At 39.4% G+C, this 26,998-nt stretch overlaps 1 protein-coding gene across 1 annotated transcript in view; it reads right to left on the bottom strand.

The window, feature by feature from the left end:
- LARGE1 (LARGE xylosyl- and glucuronyltransferase 1) overlaps nucleotides 1-26,998 on the bottom strand; it is a 283,741-nt gene that overhangs the window by 139,496 nt on the left and 117,247 nt on the right. The window contains exons 4-5 of the mRNA XM_059472096.1: nucleotides 10,728-11,011; nucleotides 4,481-4,563 (exon numbers count right to left, since the gene is read on the bottom strand). Coding sequence (XP_059328079.1) covers nucleotides 4,481-4,563; nucleotides 10,728-11,011 — 367 coding nt within the window. The remainder of the gene's footprint in view (nucleotides 1-4,480; nucleotides 4,564-10,727; nucleotides 11,012-26,998) is intronic.

Genomic DNA, 26,998 nt, shown 5'->3' with positions numbered 1-26,998 from the left:
CCTTCTTAAAGCAGAGGCAACTTCACATTAAAAAGCATTTGTCTCTAGTTTTGTTTACATTTCTTCCAAAGCCCCCACACTCCTATGCCACTATTGCTGTAGTATAAATGGAGAGTTCAGCCAAAGAAGTAAATGCAGTGTCTCCTGAGAAGAAGAGGGACTGACACAGTGGGGAAAAAAACAGAAGGCCACAAAAAACCAACACAAGTACTTGCTGGCACAAAAGAGAAGTTAATTGTTTACAGATTGTCAGGCTGACCTAACTGCCAGAAACATGCTATAATTGTGTAAGTTTGTTTTTTATTTTGCTTCCAAATGAAACATAGTGTTAGGCACATCTTTGAAAAAGGACACATTAAAAACCATTTTAGCTCTTACTCAAGTTAAGACTTACCCGAACCAAGAAATTATCTTTTTAATATGTAACTGTGACTGTGGGCTGTTTCTGTAGCACTCTAGGGTTTGCAATTTTTAGAAATGGAGTAAAACATTGAAAAAATCACCAATGTAACTTGGACCAATAGTTGCAAAAGATTCAAGGAACATTATCAACCACAGAAAACTGCTTCAATTTTGAAAAAGAAATGCAGGTGCTTTTTAGCTTACCACTATAATCACTGTTTCCAGAAGTATTTGCACTTCATTCTGCCTATTTGACCCAATATAATACATTTTTAGTGTTTAGTCTTTTGGTTTGGAACAGCTAAAGTGAGGCTGCTCTAAGGACATGGTGATATGCTTGTGTTAAACTCAGATAATTTCTTTTTACCCCTGCAATGGCTTTATAAAATCTGTCATAATTGGGAACTGGATGTGCAAGAAAGGAAAGTGGCAAAGTTGCAGAGTAGGACTGAGTATTCATTCTACCAGCCTCCCTCTGTGCAGTGCTGCCAATGCATATTTATCAGACTGCAAGCCCTGCACTATCCCAGCTCTGCTGAGTCTCCTCCTGAGAACAGACTGTCAGTTATGTCAAACTGGGTGTTAAAAGCTGCTGGATTTTGTGGCTGGAGCATACATTTTTAAAAGACAAAACTGGAATCAAGCTCCTTTATCACTGGGAATGAAACACATTTCTGAATTATGGTGTTCTTATGTGGAATCAATCACACTACCCCTTTCCTCTCCTTTTCCCACTCTGGAATCTGAAGATAGATGTGGTTTCTCAAATGGTCTGAACAAGTAGCTTGCCTAAGTCTCATAATATATATGGTATGACTCAAATCTTGGTGTTTTAGGCCTGTGGAGAGCTGAAATGTTCAATATGCAGGATTTGCTGTACATTCCTGCAAGAGAGGAGAGACAGCACACTCCATCTATAGATAATCCTGTAGCTTTTATCCTTAATGACCCAGCACTCCTGCTGTTTTGAGTCTCTATTTAGTACTCTAGCTAAAGTTGGGGGTATAACAAATATGTTAATGCTCCCTGGGATTAGACTGATATGGCCTCCTTTTCTCAGAGCTTTTCTATTAGAGAAGTAGAGATTTCCTATGGAAGTAGGGAATTTAGGTATATAGGTTTGTATCAAAATGCATGCTAAAACATTACTAACCTGTACAGAAATGCCAAATTACTTAAATAATAACCTGTACAGAAATGCCAAAAGAAAGACATGACATCTTCATGAATTCCACATAGATTCAGTGACATCAGTGTCTTACAACAAACACCAACTGAGGTGCAGGAAGACAGGTGAGGACATTAAGCCTGGTTGCTTTGAGGGGTCAGTTGTTTCATCAGTAGATTGAATTCAGGATGTGTCGTAGGAAAAACAAAATCTCTATGACAATAAGTTTGGCAGCATATTTTTTCTGTTCTTGCAAAACTGTTAACATTTAATGTGGTGATCCTGGAAATGAAGGACCAGTAGTCTAACTTAGAGATTAGGATAACAAACTTCTTGTTAAGCAAACTTCTCCATTGGAAGCAGACCTTTCAAACAATGGCTTTTTGAACAATGCCAGCTAGCATGCACCCCCTGGTGCATATTTAGGATTAGAAGAAGGGACATCTCCATGCCTGTTCTCACTGACGACCCTCAAGTCAGAGGTAAACTTGATGCTGACATCATGAAGCACTGACTATCTGAACCGACCATTTCCAGCTCTCCTAATTCAATCCTCCTAAATGCACTATCATGACCTGTCTCCATTCTTCATTCCTATAATTAAACAGATCATACCATCATACCAGATCATACCAAAAAGCCTTTCCAATCATCACCATTTCTGAATTGCATAGTGGTCTCCAAAATAACATCATTTGCACATGGCAACCAAAGCAAAGAAACTTAGTTCTAAATCAATATTCAGCTTAATTTGTGGTTTCTTTTTGCTTATTCTGCATCCTTCTACAGAACTGCCATTCCAAAGATGAAGATCCAAGAAAGGAGTGCTACTGAAGCATGGCCACGGAGTCACAGCATCAACCGATGCTTAAGAAGTCTGTGTTTTCTAGAAGATAACAAAGAAACGTCTGTCTCTGTCTCTTTTCTGAGAATATCTTCTCTTTCTAGCAAACAATTTAATAGCTAGTGAGAAATCCTAGTTTTAGGCAGGAATGGACTTAGACTTGTCTTTAAGTATGTTCTGAGCAAACTAGGGAGATAGGTTATCTGGAATGTGCTCAGGTTTCATTAGCTATACTGGACTTTATCTTGACCACCTCTGCTGAGTTCAACAAATCCTTCGACATGAGCAGCAGTGCAGGCCAAACCCAGTATGTTCTTGACAGAGGGAGAATCCATCAGACTTAGAAATACCAATATTAATTACCTTTTTTGTTTAAACATTTTAATTTTTATTATTTAATAATTTAATTACATGACGGTATTGTTTATAAATTTGCTAATTGCTCAGAGGAGTGCCTTAAGTAAAACAGGGACATTTCCTTTAAAGAACAGAGAGAGGTTGTTTAAACCTTTGAGCTGTGAGATGCCTATTATTTACAGAACATTTGGAAACAGAGAGATTAAAGCCTTCTCAAAATGGATGCAAGTATTAGAATAGACAAACAGGGAGAAGCTTACCAATAGGATAACTAGTGTCACCACAAAAATATGATTTTCCATTAAATCCCTTAGAAACAACAAAAAAATACAAAACCTCCCCACATCCTTGCAATATAAACCCAGTTTACACTGAACAATTCAAACTTCTAATTGGAAATAGATATAGTTTTAACATTTACCAGAATTTTAATGTTTAGTAAAATCCCCCAAAGACAATGACATGGATATTTACTGTATTTTTGCTTTTGTTATGTTTTTTAGCATTGTTCTTCTGGTCCTACTCCCATCTAACATGAACATGCTACTTCCCAAAAGACTTCCAAAGATTGTGTGTTGATAATGGAAGCTGCTCTTCTATTTTGATTAAACAATACTTATGTGGTCTTTTTTCATACTGGACAAGGTGAGCATCTATATTATTTTAGGAAGCTTACCAAAAATGACAAAATGGTGTAATAAAACCATTGTCAGGGAATGACTACTAAGGCTTCCAGCAGGAGACTGGAGGCAAATATAAGGAGCAAAGTGTGGGACTGGAATGCCCCACTCATGACAGACACAAGAAGATATTACCACATGACATGAACAAAAGTAATTCACTCTTGCACAAAACTGTCTTTCAAAAAAAAGCAGCATATTGAAACTACCTCCCTTTAGAAGTTGTTTGTACTGTAAGCATATTTTACTAGTCTATTTATCCTGTTCGAACCAAACAGTCTGATCACTTCCCCAATTTTAATCCACTTTTGGCAACATCATGGGAAAGCATTTCCGAGAGAATTTCTAAACTGGACCATGGATACACACATAGGCCCACACAGAGTTTATTGTGAATTCTCTTTTTCCGGAGTTGCTGTCTATTAAGGGAATTGGTTATTTTGTTTCCATTTTACATTTATGCCTCTCAACTTTGGGAGCTAACTGTGCTAACACCAGGCTGCAGAACCTTCTGTGGGACAGTCAGCAGCCATTCCAAAGCCAGAATAAAGCACCTGAATTTAATGAAATAGTGTATATACTGACTGTAACAGCAGGTTTACTTCAAAAACAAATATCAAAATTGGAATCTGGGACAGTTAAGCAACCAATGTGAATTTATCATCTACACCTGTGGCATAAACTGATACCAGAAATAGGCTAAATGAATACAACACTGTTATTACCATTATCACTATTTTACAGCATTCAGGAGTGTGTAGATGCTTTACAGTGAAGATAGATACAATCCCTATTCCCACAATGCAACAGGAGTAGCAGGTGGATCTCTGATCCCTCTTACTCACTGTAGAAAATCTTCAAGCAGGTGAAATCTATTTGAGAGGATCATGAATTAAATGTTTCATTCCTTAAAATGAGAAAGGAACCAGGGAAGGGAATCTGACCTTCTTTTGAAGTAACATACAAAAAGCTCATGTAGTAATAATCAGATACACAATATACAGGAAAAGAAAAGAAAACTTCCTTTACCTGTGAAATAAGACAGACTTGACGAGTGTGACAACATCCCGACTGGCATTGTACCCTGCACAGACAATGGCAACGTGGATAGTCTGTGGGAGAAAAGGAACAAAAAGAACAAAATTAAAGCCTGCTCCTATGCTCGTCACTTGTTAAGGAGATCACACACATGACACTGCTGTTGTTCAGTGCTGCAATTGTTAGGGATTTGAGTGGGTGTTTTGCAGCTGCAACCCACTTGAGGCAGTTTGCTAAAAACATCTTAATTGAGTTATAGCACCATCATCATTCCAAAGTCATTGCTACCACTACATTACATCAGATGTTTGAGTAGAATTCTACTCAAGCATTTATTAGCTAAGACATACATGTGCATGTATGTACACACACCCTCCCTAAGTAAGCAGCACACAAAATCCTGAGTGTGCAAACATATAGATATTTTTAATCTCCTGAACTAAAGTTTAAAATTGTGTCTGATAATTAGAAGCAGGTATGATCCCAGAAGTTTTGAATTATTTCTGTCTTATGCACAGCCCGTATGGAGAGGGTGAGCAAGCTCTCATGGATGAACATGACTGTGACTATTGGTCTGCCAGGGCAGGATGCATCCCAGTGATGCGATGGGACACAGGCTGTGACTACCAGCATGGGCTGTTCTGGCAGCATTAATGTGATGTTAAACACAACCCCCACAAACACATCCTCTCCACCTCATGACACTGGTAAATTATCACTTATTCTGTGCCTTTTTACTTCCCTTTTAACACAGGTCTCCTCATCTCTTCAGGAGGAAAGGGAAAATTGAAAAGGCGCTACGAGTCATTATTTAGCAGTACTAATCTGAAAAATGCTATCACGTTACTCCGCTCTGCTTTTAAAAAGTAGCCATTTCTGCTCCCTAGAGACAAAAAAAAAATTAATCCTATCAAGTTTTGACTTCAGGTTCTGTGATCTTCTGTTTCTTAGTGGTCACAGAAATGAAGCAGAGTTCACCATGCTGTTAGCACAAAGCTGCCATTGGGGACACAGCTGTGAAACTGCAGGGAAGCCTCATTTGGCTTCCATTTGAAGCTTGGTTAGCTGGTTTCTCACACACACAGCTCTCATTTTCCACAGAATGCCCACTATGCTGAGAACAAATGAGGGATTCTGTCTCCTCACGTAGCCACAGATTCCAAAAGCCTGGCTTGTAACAGAAGCACATTTACACAAGAAGTGCCATGTGTTGGGCACATCTGAAGAGCCCACAGCCCCATCCATTAAGATCCCCTGGTACAAGGCACAACTTGAATCATACAAGTGCCAAGTGGCTGTGCCACAGTGGAACATCCACATGAACATCACAGCTCCCTCCAGCCCTGCTGTGCTTCACAAGCTCAGGCATATTTAAGATCTGATGTTTTAAGAGGACTTGAATTAATAAGACAACTGTCTGTCCAGAGAGGTGTGAGAAAGAATGTACTGTAGAACATTTTGGCAGCCACTCTGTGAGGTATTAGCACTTTATGTTAAAGTCAATGGGAGTCGAGCACGCTCAACACTTGGCAAAAATTGATTGTGTTCCTCTCTTGTGATAAGAGGGGAGAACACAGACTGCTTATTAATGACTTTTATTACAGCAGGAGTCTGTAATGTACTCATTGGCATAGGTTGCTGTGGGTGCACTGATTCCTGATCCTACATGAACTGCCTCCTCTCTCATTGTCACCTGGTCTCCCTCCCAGGCTTCTGGAAGATCTAAAATCCTTCCCCTCAGTGCCAATTAAAATCAAATTAACTGAGAACAGTTTCACCCTTGCTTTAAACATTTCACCTGAAGGCACTAGACCAGAAACAAACATTTTAGGGGTTTCCACAGAATAGCACTGTCATATACAGTCATCATTGTTTTATACCACCTACACTTGCCAGAAAAGCTCTCCTCAATGCCACTCTCTCTACCTTACAACTTCCCTCCAAATCAGAATTTATTCTGTCAAGTTCTTGCCCACATCTGTAGTCCTTTTACTAAATCAGTTTGTTTCAGAATTGAAAGCATGCATTCCTTGCTGTCTTCTAGTAGCTGCTGTTGCCTTGGATGCTGCTTCAGCCAGGACACAGTGAGAGCAGCACTTACTACGCTTCTGAATGCTCTCTTCCAGCACAGACACACAGGCATCCATGTACCTTCTGCTCAGCCTCTCTGTGGTGTTTGATATTACATATCACTTCTATTCCTGCCTGCAATCAGTTAAACGACAGAGCAATATTCCTCAAGAGAACAGAAATCAAGACCTTTTCTCTCCAAGTTTTTTTCCTGCAGCATGCTTCAAGGCTCAGTCTATTCCTCTCCTTCCCTTGATCAACTTTCCTCTCTCTTGTTGTTTAACTGTTAAACAAAGTTAGTGGAAAAACAGATAAGCCAAATGAAGTTATCAGCCGGAACTGCCTGCAGATGTTTGCATCCCAAGGGGAAAAACATTATTTCCAGTTTTCTCCACTCTTGTTCCAAATGCATGTTTGGATTGAGAGCAGCTGGCTGTACCCAGATTCTGGCAAGATATGGCTGTAATAAGCACTTGAAAGAACTTGCACCCTCCTGAGCATACTACTGTAAGCATCACCTCTCAGATTTTGAAAATTGACACTTCTCCCAAACTCCTTTTATCCATCAGCAGATGGCTGGAAGAGTGTATCCCCCATCCCACCAGAACTGGCCACTGTGATTCACACAACCTCCAGACCCAATGACTGCAGCTAACACCACGGACTAAAGCCACATGACCAAAGAATGCTCCAACTTCCACTGCAAGTGTCAGCCTGCCTGTTTGGCTCAACATGTCCCACCAAACTTCTCACACAAGGCTCTGCATGTTACACTTGCCCCTTTACTGTTGGCATTCCATGGCAGTTTTAGATAACACTAGTTACACTCTAGCCTGGATATTTCAAAATCGCTGCAGGACCAAACTGAGCATTCAAAGTGTCCATCTTCCTACAACGCTCTCTTCAAAGTGAGTGATGGATGTGCTCACCATTTGCTGCAGCAGTTTGGACTCAGGTCATTCACTGGAGATGCTTTTGGATAATGTAACTCACTGCAGCAACAAATGAAATTATGATACGCCTGACGATACAGAGTCAATGAATTCTTCCTCTGTTTATACACAGAGATATGAAGAGGTAATCAAAACACTGTGGAAGTGCATCACAACATTCTCCCTACAGGCTGAGGATCAGGGACACCAACTGAACTATTTTTAATTGTAAATAGTTTAGAAAGCACTCAGGTGTAGGTGCTTCAAGGTACTTAAGGAAGCTAAGCTTCTTTAGGAGAGGGAGTTTAAGTCATACCAAGGTATATCCTAATGTAGCTCAAAACTCTTACCTCAGCCACTACACACCAGGAAAAGCCTGCCTCTAAATGCAGTATTTCATGTTCTGGCATAATATTAATGTGAAGAAAATATCCAAAACACAGTTCTTCTACATGAAGAACTGGGCCCCAGATCCATACTGATGAGGAATATATAGTGCCTAGATAAGCATGCATAACTATTTTTATTCCTTGGGCTACTTTTTGGAATGTTGAAATAATGAGTTTAAAAAACCTGTATTAGTCCTTATAGTTAAAAATAATCTTTGGTAAGACATTTCATACCTCAGTAATTTTCCAGTAGACTTTCCATTGTAGATATTTAATCCTTCATAAATAACTGTTGAATGTGATTAAGAGATATTACAAGTATGTTACAAAATACTTGTGTTTGTTTCCAGGGTTTTTTTTTCCCCAGTGGCAGATAAAATCTGCTTTACATGTGTTACACTGCTGATGTTGGTGAGGATCTTTTTTTGATGGCTGTGGAGCACTACACACTTAACCCTACTGAACAACACTGTGGAGAACAGGAACAATACAAATATGCCTCTAAAATGCTTCAAATGTTAAGTATCTTGCTAAGCCACTAAATGCTATACTGCTAATTATCAATTTCCTAATATATAATATCTTTCAAAAATATTTATAAATACACAATTCAAGTAAATGCTCAGTTTAGGGAGGCACAAGATGGAAAGATAGTGGGATAACACTGTAAGAAAAAGGCATACAATTTTGTTAACATCCACTGGCATTATGCTCTCCTTCTGAAGCCTGTTGTTACTTCTGACATCTGTGTAAGGACTATGCTTACTCATATTTCCAAGGTTTGTGTTCAAATGGTCTGCTCCTGGGGAGGCATGATGGGCATCTGCTCGCTCAAGGGAGAAGCCCCTTGTCTGGGTGTCTGATATTTTTCTTTCAGTATAATGCTGGTCCATTTTAAAGTATCAGAAGAGCTCTCCTGTGATGCAAGAGTAGAAGGCTGTGGCTGGAATGCAACAAACCCACAGCTATTTGATATAGATCACAATTAACATCACATAGATTATGCTTTATCAGAGATTTAATGTTCATTCATTGTAACTGCATTTTCAAATGTTTTAATCACCATTAAAGACCTTCCCAAATTAGATTGTGAAATGTTATCACCAGTAAATCTCTAAGAACAGACTCAATGAAATGAACAACCCATTCCTGGCACTCTTAGTCTCCACCAGAGCAAGAGTCTTCTTCCTAAGAACCTTTGTTTTTCACTACCCAATTTGTCAACTCTTGCTGTGATCTATTCCAGGGTCAGAAGCTAAAAAAACCCCTTTGTTTACACATCTGAAACACAGAAAAGAACCAGAGAATGAAAGGCATCAAGATGCCCCTCACACAAACAAGACAAGAATCTACACTAACAGGATAAATGATGAGACCCTTGGCAAATCTGGCAATAGGGAAGTTTCATTTTCACTTCCATTGCTGTAACTGAGTTACTGACTGAATTCCTTAAGAGAAGAGTAAGAAGTTGAGATTAAAATAGCATGCAGTGAAATAGGGGGATGGCAAATAATGTGAGATTTCGTATTTTATACAAGCATTGCCTCCAGCAGAGTGCTAAACCCCACTGAGCAAGCAAACTCATTGGCAAAACACATTACAAACTGTAAGGCCACCTAAACTATTCCTACTTTAAGCTACTGTTTTTGTGTCCTAGATTGGTTGGTACATTGAACAACCAAGAACTGAGATTCAGCTCATCACTCTTTAATATAATGATAAAGGAAAAGTGAGGTTTGCTGATTGATGGCCTGATTAAAAGAAATGCCAAAAATCTCACACTGAGGAAAATCAGGCCCTCATTATGTGGAGGAGGGAAAATGAAAAACAAAAACCTCCTCTTCCCTCTCCTTACAATAACATTGTTTTCTTTTTTCTACATTGTTGGACAAAGACATCCAACTGGAAAGCAGCAGTTCATTTTCAAACTGTGTTTGATATTTTCTCATTTAATAGAATTTATATTAAGAGATAGTTAGGATTTCTTTTTCCTCTCGCACCAATTTTCTTTCAACTTTTATCTTCCAAGTGGCAGCAAGCAAGATAGAAGGTGATATGGTATTACCCTCTTTGTAGAAATAAATGGAGGAAGTTATTTTTGATAACTTTATCAGCTGAGATTGGCATAAGGCCTTTAAGCGAGACTTTCTGTTTTGGATCTATTCATATTTGGACCTGTCATCATTCAGACATCTCACAACTAAGTATCTGGATGACATCCACAGAAGCACTGACACAAAATGGCGAAAACCAAACCAACCACACCAAAACTGTCTCAGAAGCAGATTGCCTGTTCCTGCAGCCAAGCACACTGCTAGTGCACGGCTCACACAAAGCACCTGCTCCCACAGCAACATCCAGATACACTCCTCAAAGTGAGTCAAAAGCACAGGCTGGCTCCATGAACCATGATTTAATTAATCATGAACCTTGAACTGTTTCAATACAGGCACAGAAACAAAGAAATAAGGCTTTTCTAAGCACTCTGGAGTCATTATTATTTAAAATACACAGGGTCAGTTCGCCACAGGTCTTTATCTGCAGAGCTGTAGCGAAGTCAGCTAGAAGCAAGGCTTTGATTTTTAAATCAGGTTCGGGGACACAAGAACGAAAAAGACAAAACGCTGTGATGAAATAATAACTCAGAAGATATTCTGATGACAAATGCATTAAAGGCTTTTTTAAAAAGAATAATAAAAAATTATCCGAAAAGTTGCACGCAGCAGACCTTTAAGACGCTGGTTTTGGAGGAAAATGTTTCAGAGGAAGGAAACGGGGATCTGCAATGTCCTTAAGGGACCACATCTACTAAGCTTTGCTTCTGGCACGTTCCTTTGGCATATTTACCTCACACTTCTCCACCACGGGCTGCTGGCCGCACTCGGAGCTGTTCCCCGCCACGATGCCAGCCCGCAGGCTCTCGCTGTCGCCCGTGCCCTCCTCCATGGAGTAGGTTTTGGAGTGGTTGGCGCGGCGGTGCGCGGGGCCCCGGGCCTGGGCCAGGCTGAGCTGCTTGCGCAGCGCGCGGTTCTCCTCCTCCACCTCCCGCACGCGCACCTCCAGGCTCGACGCCGTGTACCGAGGGCTGTGTGGCTGCGACTCCAGCGGGGACAGCGACACCGGCTTCCCATCTGCACCGCAAGGAAACAGAGCACTTCTGTCAGAACACACCAGCTGCATCTTCCTCTAATGTTGGTGTTGTGAGGCAGAGATGCGCTTCACATACAGCCATGTTTTATGCAGACTTGGCACTCCCAAGCCACGCTTAAGTGCACGGTAAACTTGGACAAATGCTGAATTCTACGAGCTACAGGTCCTACTAATTTTCAAATCACACCAAAAGATAAGCATGTGTTTCTTTGTTCTCATAGGGCTGCCTGCCAGTCTCTAGTCTGGGAAGACAGTCAAGAATATTAGGATTTAATTCAAAGGCAATTAATATACAGTTAAATATATTTTAGAAATGTATGCAAGATGAAATAATTTTGCTATTCCCACTTCCTCCGCAGTCAAATGACAGCATTTTGGCAACCATTTTGTGCCAAACAGTAGCCCCAGCTGATGCACATGTGTGGAACAGATGGGTTTTATTCAGCAACATAGTATTATGTGCTTGCTGAAAAATAAGAGATTTGATGCAGAAACGTTCAATACACATGTGGGCCAAATTCTGGAAAGTATTCTGGCTTAAAAAGACTCAGTGGAATTTTCAAAAAAAATAACAAGGTTCAATTCAACACCTTCAAGTAAAGTGTCTCAAAAATGTTTAATGAAAATCAAATTGAAGCAAAGCAAAAGACAGTGAGAGTTATCCACAGTGTCACAACTAGCAAGAAATTTCTTTGCAGTGATGATATGTGAGTATCTTACACTAAAGTATTTCTCTGATGTAACTTTCTACTTGCATGTATTAAATCACAAAATTATAGAACTAAAAGGTTGAAAAAATCTCTAAGGTCATTGAGTCCAACTGCTAATCCAGCACCAACATGTTCACCATTAAACCACGTCCATATCCACATCCACATTTTTTGAACACTTCCAGGGATTGTGCTTTTACCATTTGCCTGAACAGCCTATTCCAATACCTGACCATTAGGTCATTTTTTCCTAATATTCAACAAAATCTTCTGTGGCACAACTTGAAGTCATTTCATCTCATCCTGTCACTTGTTGCCTGTAAGAAGAGGACAACCCTCACCTGGCTACACTCTCATTTAAGGCAGTTTTAGAGAGCAATAAGGTCTCCCCTGAGCCTCCATTTCTCCAGGGTAAGCCCCTCCAGCTCCCTCAGTTTCTCCTCATGGGACTTGTGCTCCAGACCCTTCCCCAGCTACACAGCTCTTCTCTGGATATGCTCCAGCACCTCAATACCCAGAACTGAAAGCAGGATTCAAGGTGTGACCTCATCAGTGCCAAGTACAGGGACATGATTGCTATTCAATGATTTTTCTAGCGCAGACAGTCTCATTGGTTTTATCAAACAAGTAACAGCCTGAGCGGTGTATAAAATGGAAACCATGCAGTTATTGTTTAGAAATTCTCCCTAAAAGTACATTTTTCACCAACCAACTCAAAACTATCTCCCTTCTATAAAGACCTGTTCATTGCTTGTTCTTTTTCATTGTTTCACATTAACATGAATGATGAGCAGTCCTCTGAATTGACTTCATGAAAAAAACTAGTATGGAAATCAAATCCTCAATTCTAATTCAAATTGTTGAGTTATACAGGTATACACAGTTCCTGTTAGGTATATAAATCATTATCTTGATTTTCATCATCATCTGGATAGAGTATCTTGCATTTCTTGCAGGCTATCTTCTACAAAAATATTGTAATTTATTAATTTATCATTAGCAACGGTTATGGATAAATCTGAGACTGAAAAACGTCTCAAGACAAATTCTGGAGTTTGGCCACTGACACGTTGAAACTTGAATGCTCCAGCAAATAGTTAATTCAAAATTTAATGAGATATTTGATAAGCTTGATATAAGAAAATAATGGGTGCATCAACAGAGAAATGTCAACATAAAGGACAGAGCCATGCTACAATTAGACATGCAATAGAATACTGAGTTATCTTTCTCCAGCAAGTTTAGAGGGCCTGGAACTGAAATTGTGTTATTTCTCAGCTGCTGATACTCAAGTTAAGGAAACTAAGACTCATTTGGTTGTGATTCTATTGCATCCCCATTACTGGACAGCAAGAGTGTATTGTGTAGACACTCTCAGATAAAAAGAAAAACAGCACCTTTTCTCACCCACCTGCGAGAACAACCAACCTGTGTTATCATCAGATACACAATTACACTGCAAATCTAGCCAAGCACTTCACTGGCTATCTTAACTCCTCACTTGGTGAACACCCAGCCAACACAGATATAAACTCATTGCTTCCTGCCTTTGTCACTGAATTCTGCTAGCTTCAAATAATTACCAGAAAAGGCAGCAAGATATGGAAGTGAATCTCAGAACAACATTCATCAACATTTCAAAATATGGAAAAAAATTAAACATATCTTTACCTATTCTACAGACATAAATCAATAGATCACAAATTCTGCTTTTCCAAAATTAAAGCTTTTAAATTTTTTCTTATCTTTTAGAAACAGATACCATTTTGTACATCTGAACAATTACAGATATACTGATCAGAAAAGTTCAACTGTTTCTACACAGTATTTAGAAGAAATAGCATAGTCTGAGAAAGGGACTGAAAGAAAATATCACCTTGCTGCCTCAGGCTGAAGTTGCAGCAGCTATGAGACCAGCCCGGTGTTTATGCAGCCTTGGCTGTAAGCGCCAGTAACTCCACTACTGTTCTCTCAGTAGCAAATATTTCTGCTGGTATGCAAAAGGAGTAAGGAAATCCTCTCAGGAATTACCTAGCTAGACTCTTCATCTGAAATGTACAACTAGTTGAAATGCACTGATTTAATACATAAATTATCTATGTTTTATTACAAGTTGCTAAGTCCAAAATATTTTCTGAAATTATCTCTTCTGAGTTCATACAGCTGGCAAGTCATGTCTTGTTACTAATACTACTCACAGTTCTCAGGTGTATCATGTACTAGGTATATTTTCACATCTCAGCTCTCTGCTGCAAATGATAACAAGACAATTCCAGGACCCATGCGAAATAAAATTATAAAACCAAAAGTGAACAGAGTTTGATCTTAATACTCAGAAATAAAGTAATATTTTTAATAAATTCAGAGATTGCATAACTCATAATTTTTGCACATCTGAGGCTGGCAAGGCTGGTGGCAAGATACTATTTGATTTAGTTCTGTGTGTTTCATCTCATCTCTGAAGAAGGAGTAAGTGGATTAATGTTAGGGACCACTGACGTTTGATTGTGTGTGTTGCCTGGTAGAAGAGTTAAACTGATTGTACTGCACTTCAATTTTATAGTTTTTAGTAACTGGCAGAATGCTCTGAGCTGATTCTAGGCACTTTTTATCTAATCTAAATCAAAATAAAATAACATAACACATAATGAGGTCTGTGTGACTTTGGGACTGAAGATGTCCCAGGGAGTGCTACAAGGAACATTACTGTGCTCTGAAGCAAGTAGTGTACTTTTGAATGGTGTAATAAATAATAATACAGCTATTTTTTTAATTATTCATTTGGGGTTATTGCTCTATTTTTGAACTTTGGCAGTTTCAGTTTTCAACTTTAGGGGTTTTTTTTCTGTGTCAAGCCTTTTACTTCAGACTTGTGCTAATGCAACAGTACCACAAAGACCTGCAAAATTCCACTGTCCACAAAACAAAACCCAAACACAAAGCTGAATAATTACTTCATGGTTGACAGCAGTCAATGACTTATTCTCACACTAGGTCCAACAATTCAGAAAACTTGACAATATGTAAGTTGTGAATTCTATGGATTATTGAATCTTTCTACATATAGGAAATCACTTGAATTTAAGGTAACAGATTTCATTTAATACTAACTTAAGCAGAATGCCTAGGACACTGGACAAAATAAAGCAATCAGAAAGCAATCCAGCAAAAGTAATTTGAAAGGAGAAGGACTGAACCAGTGGCATTTTCTTTCTTACATACAGAACTTAAAGGACAGGCATTAAAGCCAAGTTCCTTGTTTTGTAGTTACCAGACTTGGGAGAGGTGACAGTTCTGAAAAGGACCCAGTGGCATTGGAAAGTCGCCAAGGAAAGAGGCACAGAGAAAAAAGAACATTTATCCAAGGGTTACCTGGGTAATAGAGAAAGAAGCAGAGTGTAGGAAAGTAAAATTTTCTCTGATTCAGAGAAGAAAAATGCAGAAGCAGGCATCCCAAGTTTTCCAGACAACCCTGATCTGAACTAAAATGCTTACAATTGTGTTAGGAACTGAGGCCCATAAAGTTATGGAGCATGTTTTGGGAGGGTTTTTAAAAACTTTTTACATTTTGTTTGTTAGAAGGCACAAACTACGTGTGTTTTGACATCTTGACAAGGTCTAGAGGTTTCTATATGTTTCAGCCATTACTCATCCCCTGCCTAGTGGCATGCAATGCCTTTAAAACAAACTAATGGCACTGAACTCCAGGCTGCTCCTTAGGTAAGAGGAAGTTATGCTGCCCAGAGACAGTGTTTCAGTCTGCCTACAGATACAAGATATGCTTCCATTTCACATTTGTCAACATTTGAAAATTCACATTATCTCTGCCCACTCTGAAGCATAAGAATTTTAACCAAAAGCCAGTATTTTGCAGAAAGAAATGGGATAGCAGGCAACCATGCTCATTACTCTCCCCCTGATAAGGGCTCAAAATCATTTCAAGTTCATTGCACCATTATTTTTTCCCACATCAAGACCATTGTGGAGAACTCCATGGACTCTAATGTAAAAAAAAAAATAAGACTGCAGTCAGGCTACAGAGACATAAAAGCCTGGTGTAAGCAGATAAACTATCCTTTCTATTCTGGAGTTCTAGCCCAGCTTTAATCACCCAACATCTTAGTACTCCATGCACTGCTGCTCAGCTGGCTGCTCTGGTAGGTCCTGGCTATCTGGGCAGCTATGAATGAAGTTCTTTCTGCTGACACTTTGGTACTTTAGATATGTGCCTCCATGAGTAGGTGCTAAGGCATCCCAAAGTACCTATTCTCACACTTATCAATTTTTTCTCCAACAACTTTTTGTGAAACACTGCAGTGTGATCTCAGCTGGAAGTAGAAAACCTTGCCTGAACAACCATTTTAACAGGGAAACAGTCCAAGCAATTCAGGTCTGCAAGCACAGAACTTCATCCTAACAGGATATGAGCCAATGAAAACTCCTGCTTTTCACGTGTCAGAGGCAGAAACTTGTAACACTGAAAGATGTCACAGTAAGTGCACTGAAGGCTGATGTCCACTTGACAGATCACAAGAAGTAACAAGAAGCCTTTTCATACAGTCCAAACAAGTTTCCTCAGCTCCAACAGAAGAACTTCTCCCCATCACTATTAAGTCCTTCTCAGGATGTGGCATGGACAACACATGTGTAAAGTTACCTGTTATTAGTTAGGAGAGGCTGCTTGCACTGGAGATGCCAATCAACCATCAAGCTTGGACTCAGTCAATACTAATTGCACTTAAGAACTTCAGCAATTCTTTAAGTACTAAATTTGTGTTCAATTCCACTGCTGTTAAGGGTACTTAAGAACACATTAACATGGTTTATTGAACCCAAACCTGAACCAGTCAATTCCACTGAAGGTCAGCCTTACTTAAAGAATCACGTTATTGTCTGCTATTCATATACAGGGAAATTACTTTCTGAGTGTCCTTTCCTTGAACAAAATAGCCCTCTACAAGCAGTGGATTCAGAAATTAAACATATCATACAAAAAAACCTTCACCCACAGAACACCAGACTTGCCAAGTGCATTGACTTTGCTTGGCCAGTTTTGGCAGCAGAGGGGCTCCAGGGGCAGCCTCTGTGTGAAGCTCCTGGAAGCCTTCCCCATGTCCTAGAGAGCCAATGCTGGATGGCTCCAACATGGACCTGCTGCTGGCCAAGGCTGACCCCTTCACAAGCAGTGGTTGCCTAAGGGCTGACCACAAAGAAGGGGTAAGAAGTCACTACGCAGAAGCAATTGCAGCCAGAGGAGAGGAGTGAGAATACAGGACAGGAACAACTTTGCAGGTACCAAGGCCAGTGCAGAAGGGAGGTGCTCTAGGTACAGAGCTAAGATTTCCCTGCAGCTGTGGGAAGACCGTGGTGAGGCTGATGTGCCACTGCAGTCCATGGAGGTCCACTGGAGGACCATATGCCAGAGCAAGTGGATGCCCAAGGGAGGCTGTAACCCTGTGGGGAAGCCCACCCTGGAGCACGCTTGCTGGTGGGACTTGTGACCTGTGTCGGGGTGTCACCCTGGAGCAGTGTGTTCCTGAAGGACTGTATCCCATGGGAGAGACCCATGCTGCAGCAATTTATGAAAAACTGCAGCCTATGGGAAGGACTCTCTTGGAAGAACTTTGTGGAGGGCTATCTCCCATGGGAGGGACTCCACACTGAAGTAGGGGAACAGTGTGAGGAGAAAGGAGATCACATGTGATGAACTGACCGCAAGCCCCAATCCCTGTTTTCCTGCACCATTACAAGAAAAAAGGGAGAGAAAATCAGGAGTAAATTTAATTTGGGAAGAAGGTGGAAAATTAAGTGGGCTTTTTAGATTGAGTTTTATTTCTCACTACCCTACTCTCATTTGATTGGTAATAAATAAAATTAATTTTCCTGAGTTGAGCTCTGTTTTGCCTGTGACAGTAATTGGTGACTGACCTCCTTCTGTTCTTGTCTTGACCCATGAACTCTTCATTATATTTTCTCTCCCTGTGGAGCTGAAGAGGGAAAATGACAGTGCAGCTTTGGTACTTGGTGTCCAGCCAGGGTCAAGCATTGACTGAAGTCAAACACAAGTTTGGAAATGTGAGAATGATGGTCTCCTGTTCAATCTTTGCTGTCATTCCCTTGTGTTTGCTGACAGGATCCTGCATGATCACCACTTTATTTCCAAAGAATATCAGCATCATTGTGTGCAGAGGATGGATGGTGATCATAGCTATTTAGCAGGTTGTTTCAGCTCATCATTCTGTTTGTGACCACGCATATCATGTTATGAAAAAAAGACTTATTTATTCCCTCACTGGCCTATGATGTTCTTGCTATCCATCTTAACACAGCACAGGGATCAGTGATATCTTTTAAAAAGTTTTTTAAAGGAAAGGTGGTACTGTCAGTCCCTCTTTTACAGTCAAGCAAGAAGTTGTGGAATCCTTAACACTCACAGAAAATACCATTTTCAGATGCACAGCTGAGATGGGTCTGATACAGTTTTTCAACAAATAATCACCTTTTCTGCATTCCAATTTTTCAGAGGACAGCTACATATACAACAGTTATAAGCTTAACATTTCTGTAATGCAGGAGTCTGCAAGTTGGAAATCCAGGAAATGTGGGGAAAAGTACTTAGCAGCCACTTGCAATATCATTGTTTTATGAACAGCACGTAATGAACTCAGTGGTAGAGACAGAAACAATTCCTCAGGGCAAATTTGACTTCATAAATTACAAAGTTGTCCCCTGCCTTGTTCATGACACAACTTCCAGTCTCTTAAATTAACTAAATGGAGGGGTTCAAGAACCACTTTCTCTGAATTGCTGCATTTGCTCTGCACGCAAAATGGGGAAGGGGTTGTGTTTCAGAAAGGCTTTGCAGTCGTACCATCAATGATGGCATCATGCTGCAGAACTGCAGAGAGCTGCTTATGTGCTGGCTGAGCAAATGCAATTCTGATAGGGATTCTCTAATAGGGACGGTAAAGAGTAAAAGATACCAGGTAAAGAAAAAGCATGAAGCAACAGAATGCAGGAAGAAGATCTAAACATAAACATCCTTCTTGGAAACATATCTGACTTTTTAAAAATAGTTTGTTTTTGCAAAAGAAATATAGGCTCATTAGCTAGTTATGAATGTTGGCTTATTAGCATATTCAAAACAAGGGCCCATAAGTCTTAAAATATTTGCTCATTTCCTTGTCTAGAATAAAGTAATATTTTTTGTTTGTTCTTCTCATTCTTTCTTTCCCTGTTTTGCATTGCCTTGGCGATATATATGCCTCTTCAAGAAAAGAACTAAAAATAACATTTCTCTCCCTTCCACTGGCAGCAGAGATGTAAGAAAATAATATCTTATCAGAGTGAGCACTGAGGGAAAATAAGATTTTATCAGGGACTTGGCTTGACAAAGATAACATGTTATCAAGAGGGGAACTTGGCAAAGATAACACATTATCAATATCAGGAGTAAAGCCTGGGGAAAATAATGTCTTAATACCTATTAGATTCTAAATAAGCCATCTGTGCTCTTGATAAATTGTTATTTTCTCCAAGTCCCATTCCTGTAAAGATGCTAATTTTTTTGGCAAACCACTTCTTTAGCAGTTGGGAAGCGGGGGAGAAAGAGCAGAAAAGAAGCTCCATCTCCCCAAAGGTAGAGGGGTATTCTCTTTCTGCTCAAAAGCTTTTCAGCAGGTCAAGACTGCCAATGTGACAGCCAGAAAGACTCATATGTGCAGACCCTGAAGGCATATTGCAGGGAAATCCCCTACAACAACAGTCAGCAAGCAGCCTGCAGAGCACCCTGTGACAGGAGGAGAGGGTCAATGCCCTTTCTGTCCTCTGACCATGCTACCAGGCCTGAGGTGTTGCCTGTAAGGTTTTTGGCAAACACACTTCTCTACAGAAGCAATGACCCTAAGGCTAGCCCTTAGCAGTGACTTTTTGTCATAAACAACCTCATCACAATTAGCAGTATACACGTGGGGTACAAATAAATGAGCTCTTTTAGGTCAGTTATAGACACAAATCCCTGTTCAGTTAGAGGTTAGCATTCCCACAGCTTAAGCTGACCCAGAGGGTCACACAGAGCTTCTCACCTCCTGCAGTGCAGCACATCCAACTCAGCTGTAGCTGGTCTGAGCCAGCCCAATTGCCTCTGCCCTGAAGCACTGCCCTCTACACCTCCACCACAACCACTGCCTGGTTGTGGATGCCTGTGGATTCCTGTGCCCTGAAGCTGAAACCTTCTGCAACTCAATTATAAATCTTCAGAGTTTCAATCTGGATGAATTTAAAAAAATTGTGGCACCTCCTGGAAAATGAGAAATCCAATTCATAGCAGGATGGACTACTAAATGTCTTAAATGGCAGAATGTGGGTGAATGCCACTGGTTATTCATAGGAATGGGCAAGCAGGGAATAATTAGAAGGGAAGCTGTGGAGGGCCTGTAGGAGTGTGATGTGAATAATAAAGCACACTTAGGAAAAGGCATATGAATGATATCTGCAGGGTAAGTATTTGTAGCCAGCTGAATTTCCCTGGTGTACAGCACAAGTGGGAGAGAAAACAATGGGATTCGTTAATCTGAAAATTTCCTATGGAGAAGCAGCATCTCTTTTTTCATTAACCATTTGGATTTCTTACATCCAGGTATTCCCTGCTCAGGTGTGAGCTTTGTCTTAAGGTGACTACGGGCCCTGATACAGCAGAATGTATAATCAGCAGCAGGCAGCCATTACAGCTCTCGGAGGTAAAGCATGTGCCCAAATGTGTCACTGCAGCTGTACACACTACTGTGACTATCATTCATGGCATGGGATGTAAAAGACTGGAGCTATTCTATGTTGGCTCCTGCTCAGTAATAAACTGTGGAAGAAACAGGAAGGGGAAAAGCCATCATTTTACAGTGCTTTTTAAGAGGACAGAAAGTACAAGAAATAAGTACATGTAAGCTTAGAAAATGTATGTATCTATGTTTCTACAATTGCCACAGTAACCACAAGCTAGAGACAAGCATGCTCAATGCAAGCCTAGTAGCAGTTAATTCCAATTCTGTTGCTGGTAATTAGCCTCAGCTGCTCATCAATAGAGGCTCCAGCTGATAATTATTAAGTTAAACTTCTGAGCAGTATTTGCATATGTAAAGCACGCTTTCCCTGCTGAAGCAACAATGGATGCTATAATGCATTTCCTGATTGTACAGCTCTTGGATTTGGGAAACCTGGGCAAAAGAGTCTGCTTTGCATATCCTTCCTCACCCTCATCAGGCCAACCATTCAGAAGAAATGCACTAGCACACACTGGCATCTACAAGCTACAGTGGAAAACAATCCTAACCCTGCACAAGAGGGAAAAATTCATTTCAACCAGAATAATACAAAAGACGGTTCTGCACATTCCTCTAAACATTTACCTTAACTTCCTTACAACCTAAAAACATGCAACAACTTGTCTGTGACAAGGTAGCCTGGTCACCTTAAAAGACACACAGTAACTCCAGATTTGGTCCATTAGCTCCCAGTGACCACCTTTCAGATGCGGTGGAAAATTCAGCATCATTATGTGATTCTCTGTTAAGCTTTTTCTGATATATTACTTCCTGCAGGTCAGAATTTCATTTCCTGAATGTGATACTTGGTTATCAGTAACAGCCATGCCCCCCTGATTAACTGCAGTGTCAAGAACACAGATAAACACACACCATGCCTGGATTACATGTATCTCTTCAGTTCTCCACGTTTTCATAATTCCATGACTGCCAACACATGCCCAGATCTGCTTAATACCCAAGGAGTTCAGAGGCACAGTCCCTTTAGGGATAAGGAAACATGAAAAGGAATAGGGAAGACTTTTGTGGAATCCAAAAGAAAACTCCTTGTGCCTCCATGTAGCTACCCTATCACTTTGGTTTGAGTCGACTGTAGGCTTAACAGACCTGAATTGTCGATTAACCTGTTAATTGTCGATTAGCAGACCTGAATGCTTTTTTTATGAGACAACAAGGAATAGAAAGGCAAAAGATCTATTTATTTGATGATAAAAAATATAAAGCAAAAGTAAACCAAAAGTTTGGCTTTAGGTAAACATGGGAGATGGGCTGAAAAAGGGAGCTCTAAGGCAATGTAGGTGGTGAGCCTCTAGGAAAGCCACTCTCTTTTAAGTAATGGTTTAAAACTTAGTAAATAGTAAAATTTGTGTGCTTTGCTGGAGTTACACACTGCTCAAAAACTGGCTTTCAGCACATAAACAGAAATGCTGCAGTATTAGTTCAGGCTGGTTGGTGATGCTGAAACCTGCTCAAAAGCTTGTTATATCCCTTAATCTCCCTTGGCACAGAGATGCCATCAGAGAACCATGCGCTCATATTTTGATTGAGGCTGCTGAAAAAGGAGACTGAACACTCACTGAGCATCAAGGATTGTTCAAGGATAAATAAGTAAGTAAAAAAATCCAAATTCTGCACCACAACATTTCTTCCTTAGTAGTACCAAGATCTGTAAAAACGTTCGAATCTTATAGAGCACAAGCCAACAACAGCAACAGATATGAGCATACATACATAAAGTCAAGTAGCACAGAAAAAATTTTCAGATCAGTGATTGCTCTTCTTTATAAATATATCTGAAGATTACACAAGCAAACAGTGTTATTCCTCTGAAGATGTAACACTGCAAAAGTTATTAGTATCTTTCAGTATTGAGTCTTTTCTCCCCACACATTCTCAGCACTTCATTTGCTGTGACTGTCATTTCAGCCACTTCAGTCCCAAAGAAAAGTGAAGGGAAAATGCAAATAACTGCACATTCAGGACACATGAAGGCTGATCAGTGTTATGACATTTATCTTCATTTATAAAAAGAGATAAAATAACTCTGGAGTTAGTTTCCTGTCCTCCTCATGAAGAAAAATGTCATACCAGATCATCATGAACTATATACAGCAAAATTGCTAACACACTTTGCAGAGGAAAGAAACATCTCAGCAGTGATACAGATGGTAGGTTACATGTCATGGGTATGACATCAGTAATGGAATACACATCATTTTAAAACAGTAGATGTAAAAATCAGTAATGGCAGAAGAAATACACCTACAACAACAGTACATAAATTAGCTAAGGGCAGCTAGTTACTTGCAGAAGTTAAAGTTGTGTTAAATAGCTATGAGTTGTTCATGGAAGTCAACAGTACTTTCAGAATTAGCTTCAGTATGGCCAAATATCTATCCAAGGCTACAACAAATTTTTGGTGATCAGACTCTATTGACATGTAATATGGAACCTCCTTTTTACACTAACTTACTCAACATTTACCTTTTAAAAAGTATTTAGCTTTAATATGGAAATGCTCCTTCTACAAAGATATGGTAAGTTTCTAAGAACTGATTTTTATCAGATGTATCTGATTGTTGTATCACCTAAACAGAGATTTAATTTCTATCAGTGATGTAAGTTTCCTGTAATACATGAGGAAAATACTCTTTTTTATTATATTGTTATTTTGTTACAAAACTGAAGACAGTGTATAAGAAACATAATCCTCTTTCAAGTAAGCAAAAGGCCGCACTTGGTGTCTGATGAAAACAAGCGTAGGTCTAACACTGCATGATATGTGCATGCATACAGCACGGTGGTGTTACTCACTTTTATCTTGCACCACAAATACACCCAGTGCTGTACTGCTTTAGGTTAGAATGTGGGCTATGTCCCCTGTGCCCCATCACAAACCTGCTGAGCTTCCTGTGAAGCAAGCAAAGGAGATTTTTCATTTTCAAGCAGCCAAAAGTTTATTAAGGTTAAAACCAGCAAACTGGGAGCAAGACTTAGGTGTTCTGCTTACTAAGGGTTTGTCTTGAAACAGATGAGGGGGGATCTTGGAGACTAATTCACATATCTGCTGTGCTGCACAGAAACATCTTAATGCACACTTAGGATCCTCAACTAGATTTCTGAAGAATATGCCTACTCTTGTGTATGGCAACACTGAGGTTAAGCCCTACTGACACACTTATTTACTAATATAAAAGAAAGTTGCTTTACTCAGAGCAGTAGTGCTCAATATTGACAGGATTTGCATGCTTTTAAGTAAACATTTCCTTTTTTTTTTTTTTTTCTCAAATAGATGTCTAGTTTCCCAAGTTTTCATTACCTCCAGGTGTTCCCCTCAAAAGCAGTATGATACCTCTTTAGTAAGTACAGACAATGTAGGATTTTTAAGGATGCTCTTGTGAGGTGAGACTGGATGCAGGGCCAATGGCCATCACCTTTCTACACTGATATATACTACAAACTAATTGATGTCTATGACAAGTTTCTGTGTTGGAGTAATGGGAAGATGAAGGCAGAGGAATTTACGAAAACTACTGTATTGTGTTGTGTCTAGAGGTCAATTACAGTCCTACAATTGTTCTTTATTCTGTTGACAGATTTGCACTAAATGTATTTCTCCATCTTCCTTTGTTAGTGTAATTATAGGTTTATTCACTTCTACCATTTGAAATATCTTTTATCTTAACATCTTTGCGGAATAGACAGAGAGTTGACCAAAATTGTTGCATATTGAAAAAACACAAATTAACATACCTTATGCCTAAAGAACAATCAGACATGGAAAAAAGTAATAGATCAGCTACATAACAAAAATGCTGCAACCTTAAAAGTCCTTTAAAGATCAAGCAAAAGAAGAAACAACATGATTGGAAAAAAACAACAGAGAAAAAGGTGGCTTCCTTTCTCACCTGCTCCCATCTTGTTTCAGGAAAAAGGAAGGATCTTTGTACTTTTAATTATATATCCCATATAAATTTGAGCTAAACTAGACATGGAAATTAGCTGTTAAGAAGTGACATTGGATAAAGCTGAGGACTGAAAGCTAAAGAACATTGCTTCCATTACCTATATTTTCTCTCAAACATACCCTTACAGAAAGTAAGGAATCTCCATCTACGACATGGACTTCTCCCTTCTAAATTATGACGATCTACTCAGGAAAAACTGAGGCAGGCAAAAGACTAAGAACACTTTATAGTCCTATTACTACAAAGTTTACTTTCTAAATCATGCCTTCTTCTGGTTTTAACTATCACTAAAACAGTACAGATATTGAGTTGTACCACTCCTGACTTTATGCTTTCCTCTGAAGAAGATCCCTTACGTCTAACATTATATAGTATGTATCCTGTCCCTTATGGTAAAATTCCAATAGACAAGACATTCCAGTGTGACTTCTCCTGTTTGGAGAGACAGTCTTTTCTCTCTTGAGAAATTGTAACTTCAGCAGGTACACATTTAAAATTCACACTAACACCTTACCCTAGCACGTTCTATGGAAATTATTTGGTTTCTTATTTGATGAGCACACATATTTATTGTGAATTCCATCAGACATTGCTTTTCTTTCTTTTCTTGAATAATCTGACTGCATCAAATCAACAGGGAAAGCTGTATTAAAACTGTATTTAAAGTCTTGCAATATTTTAGATTTATTGGAAAGTCAAATTTTGGACCTACATGAGAAAATATCAGTGCTATTTGCTTTCTTCTTTTGCACTAAGATCTCACTTTCATCCCTGCAGCAGAAGCTGAAAAAACATCACCTATCATGATGAAAAAAATCAGAAGACAAAGCTTTTAAAAACTTATCAGTTTAGATATAGTAAATGATGCCCTTTGAACTAGCAGTGCAAAATTTTTCTTAGGATTGTTCAAATGCCTTATGCTTTACCATGACAGCAGATACATCAGGTAGGCTGGGTAAATGGAAGGGTCAGCAGTGACAAGTCTGTGACAGCTATGGGGAATCCCTACATTCAGCCTAAAGACAATTAAGAGAATCCTCAGAGTTGTCAGGCATTTAAAGGAATCTAAATACACTTTAGTAATCTTCAGTAAAACTTGAAAGACTACAGAATTATACCTGATAAAATAATACACAAAATTAACAGGTATTTATAATGATTTTGAATTACTGAGGGTGTGTTTATTTTGGTGGAACTATCCTTGAGAGGGCTCTGCAGGCAAAGTTTCATACTGAAAAATGTTATTTTCACTGATCTCTCCCCAGTACACGTTATGGGGTTCTCTCCTTCTCCAAAGGAGAAGCATTCAAAAGATGTCCAGATTGCAGGAAAGAATGCTCAAATAAAGGTAAAATGCCATCATTTCTACTGTGTCCCACTATAGTACTTAAAAAGCTGAAGTTTAACTCTGCCAAGCATATCAACCTCCAAATCTGTTAGACAGCAATTACCATGTATTTAATTTCACAGCTGTGCCTTTTCCCTTTTTGATTCAGCTCCACCACCTTTTTCGGCTTCTCTTGTTCAATCCTCTTGCATCTGGTTCATAATCAGGTCCTGATGATCCTTAATGCCTTGATTTCAGAGCCCTGCATTCTCCCAGTTCCTTTCTCCATTTTGAAATTTCTGCAAATTCTATCTCCACCCTCTGTGTGGCTGTGCAGAGTGTAATCCCTCCTAATAGGCTGGTGCTGATCCTGCTCTGTGGATTAAGCAGTGTAAAATGCCTATGTAATGAATTCATACCTTCCAAACTGAGCAGCCCAGGTATATCTAATCTAACCAACTGGCTTTTATCAGCTGCATACAAGAGATGTGAAAATAAGCTTAATTTCAAGCCTCAGTCACATAGCCACAACCGTGTTATTATTTTTTGTATTTAACAGAATGTGCACTTGTGAGGAATTCTAAAGTGCACTCTGTAGTTATACATCTCTAGATTTGGTATGGCTCAAGATTCTTTGAAAATTGTGAAATGACAATATTTTCATGCCTGGTTTTGATTATTTCTCTTAAAAGAGAAAGGGAAGAAATATTACTGAACTTCAAGTGCAATTTTGCTGCTTTCTTCTTGTGAAATCGGTATTCCCATGCCAGATGGTGTCTGAGTTATCAAAGTTATTACCCTAAACTCAATTAGGGAAGAATGAAAGTAATTAAGTAGGGGGTGAAGTGACAGAAATATTCAAGATATAAAGCGTCTAATATTGGTGAGGACTCTCTAAATTAGATTGAAATTCATCTATAAATGAACCTAAAACAGAACAGCTTGAGCCTTCACTTTTAAATATTCTAAGACATTGTGCAAAATTCAGTACTTGCTCAAGTGGGCACAAATCCCAGTGACACAGTGGCTGTAGAAGGTGGGAGTAATTTTTTTTTCTTCTGGAGAGCCTATTAGTAGCAGTCACCAAAAACACTCTGAAACAGTTACAGATCAAAATGCTCCTCTATCTGTTGTGGAAAGGTTTTTC

This window comes from Ammospiza nelsoni, chromosome 5 (genome assembly GCF_027579445.1).
Source record: "Ammospiza nelsoni isolate bAmmNel1 chromosome 5, bAmmNel1.pri, whole genome shotgun sequence".
Lineage (NCBI taxonomy): Eukaryota > Metazoa > Chordata > Aves > Passeriformes > Passerellidae > Ammospiza > Ammospiza nelsoni.
Note: the sequence above shows the minus strand (reverse complement) of the source record. Positions and strands in the feature narration are given on the sequence as shown.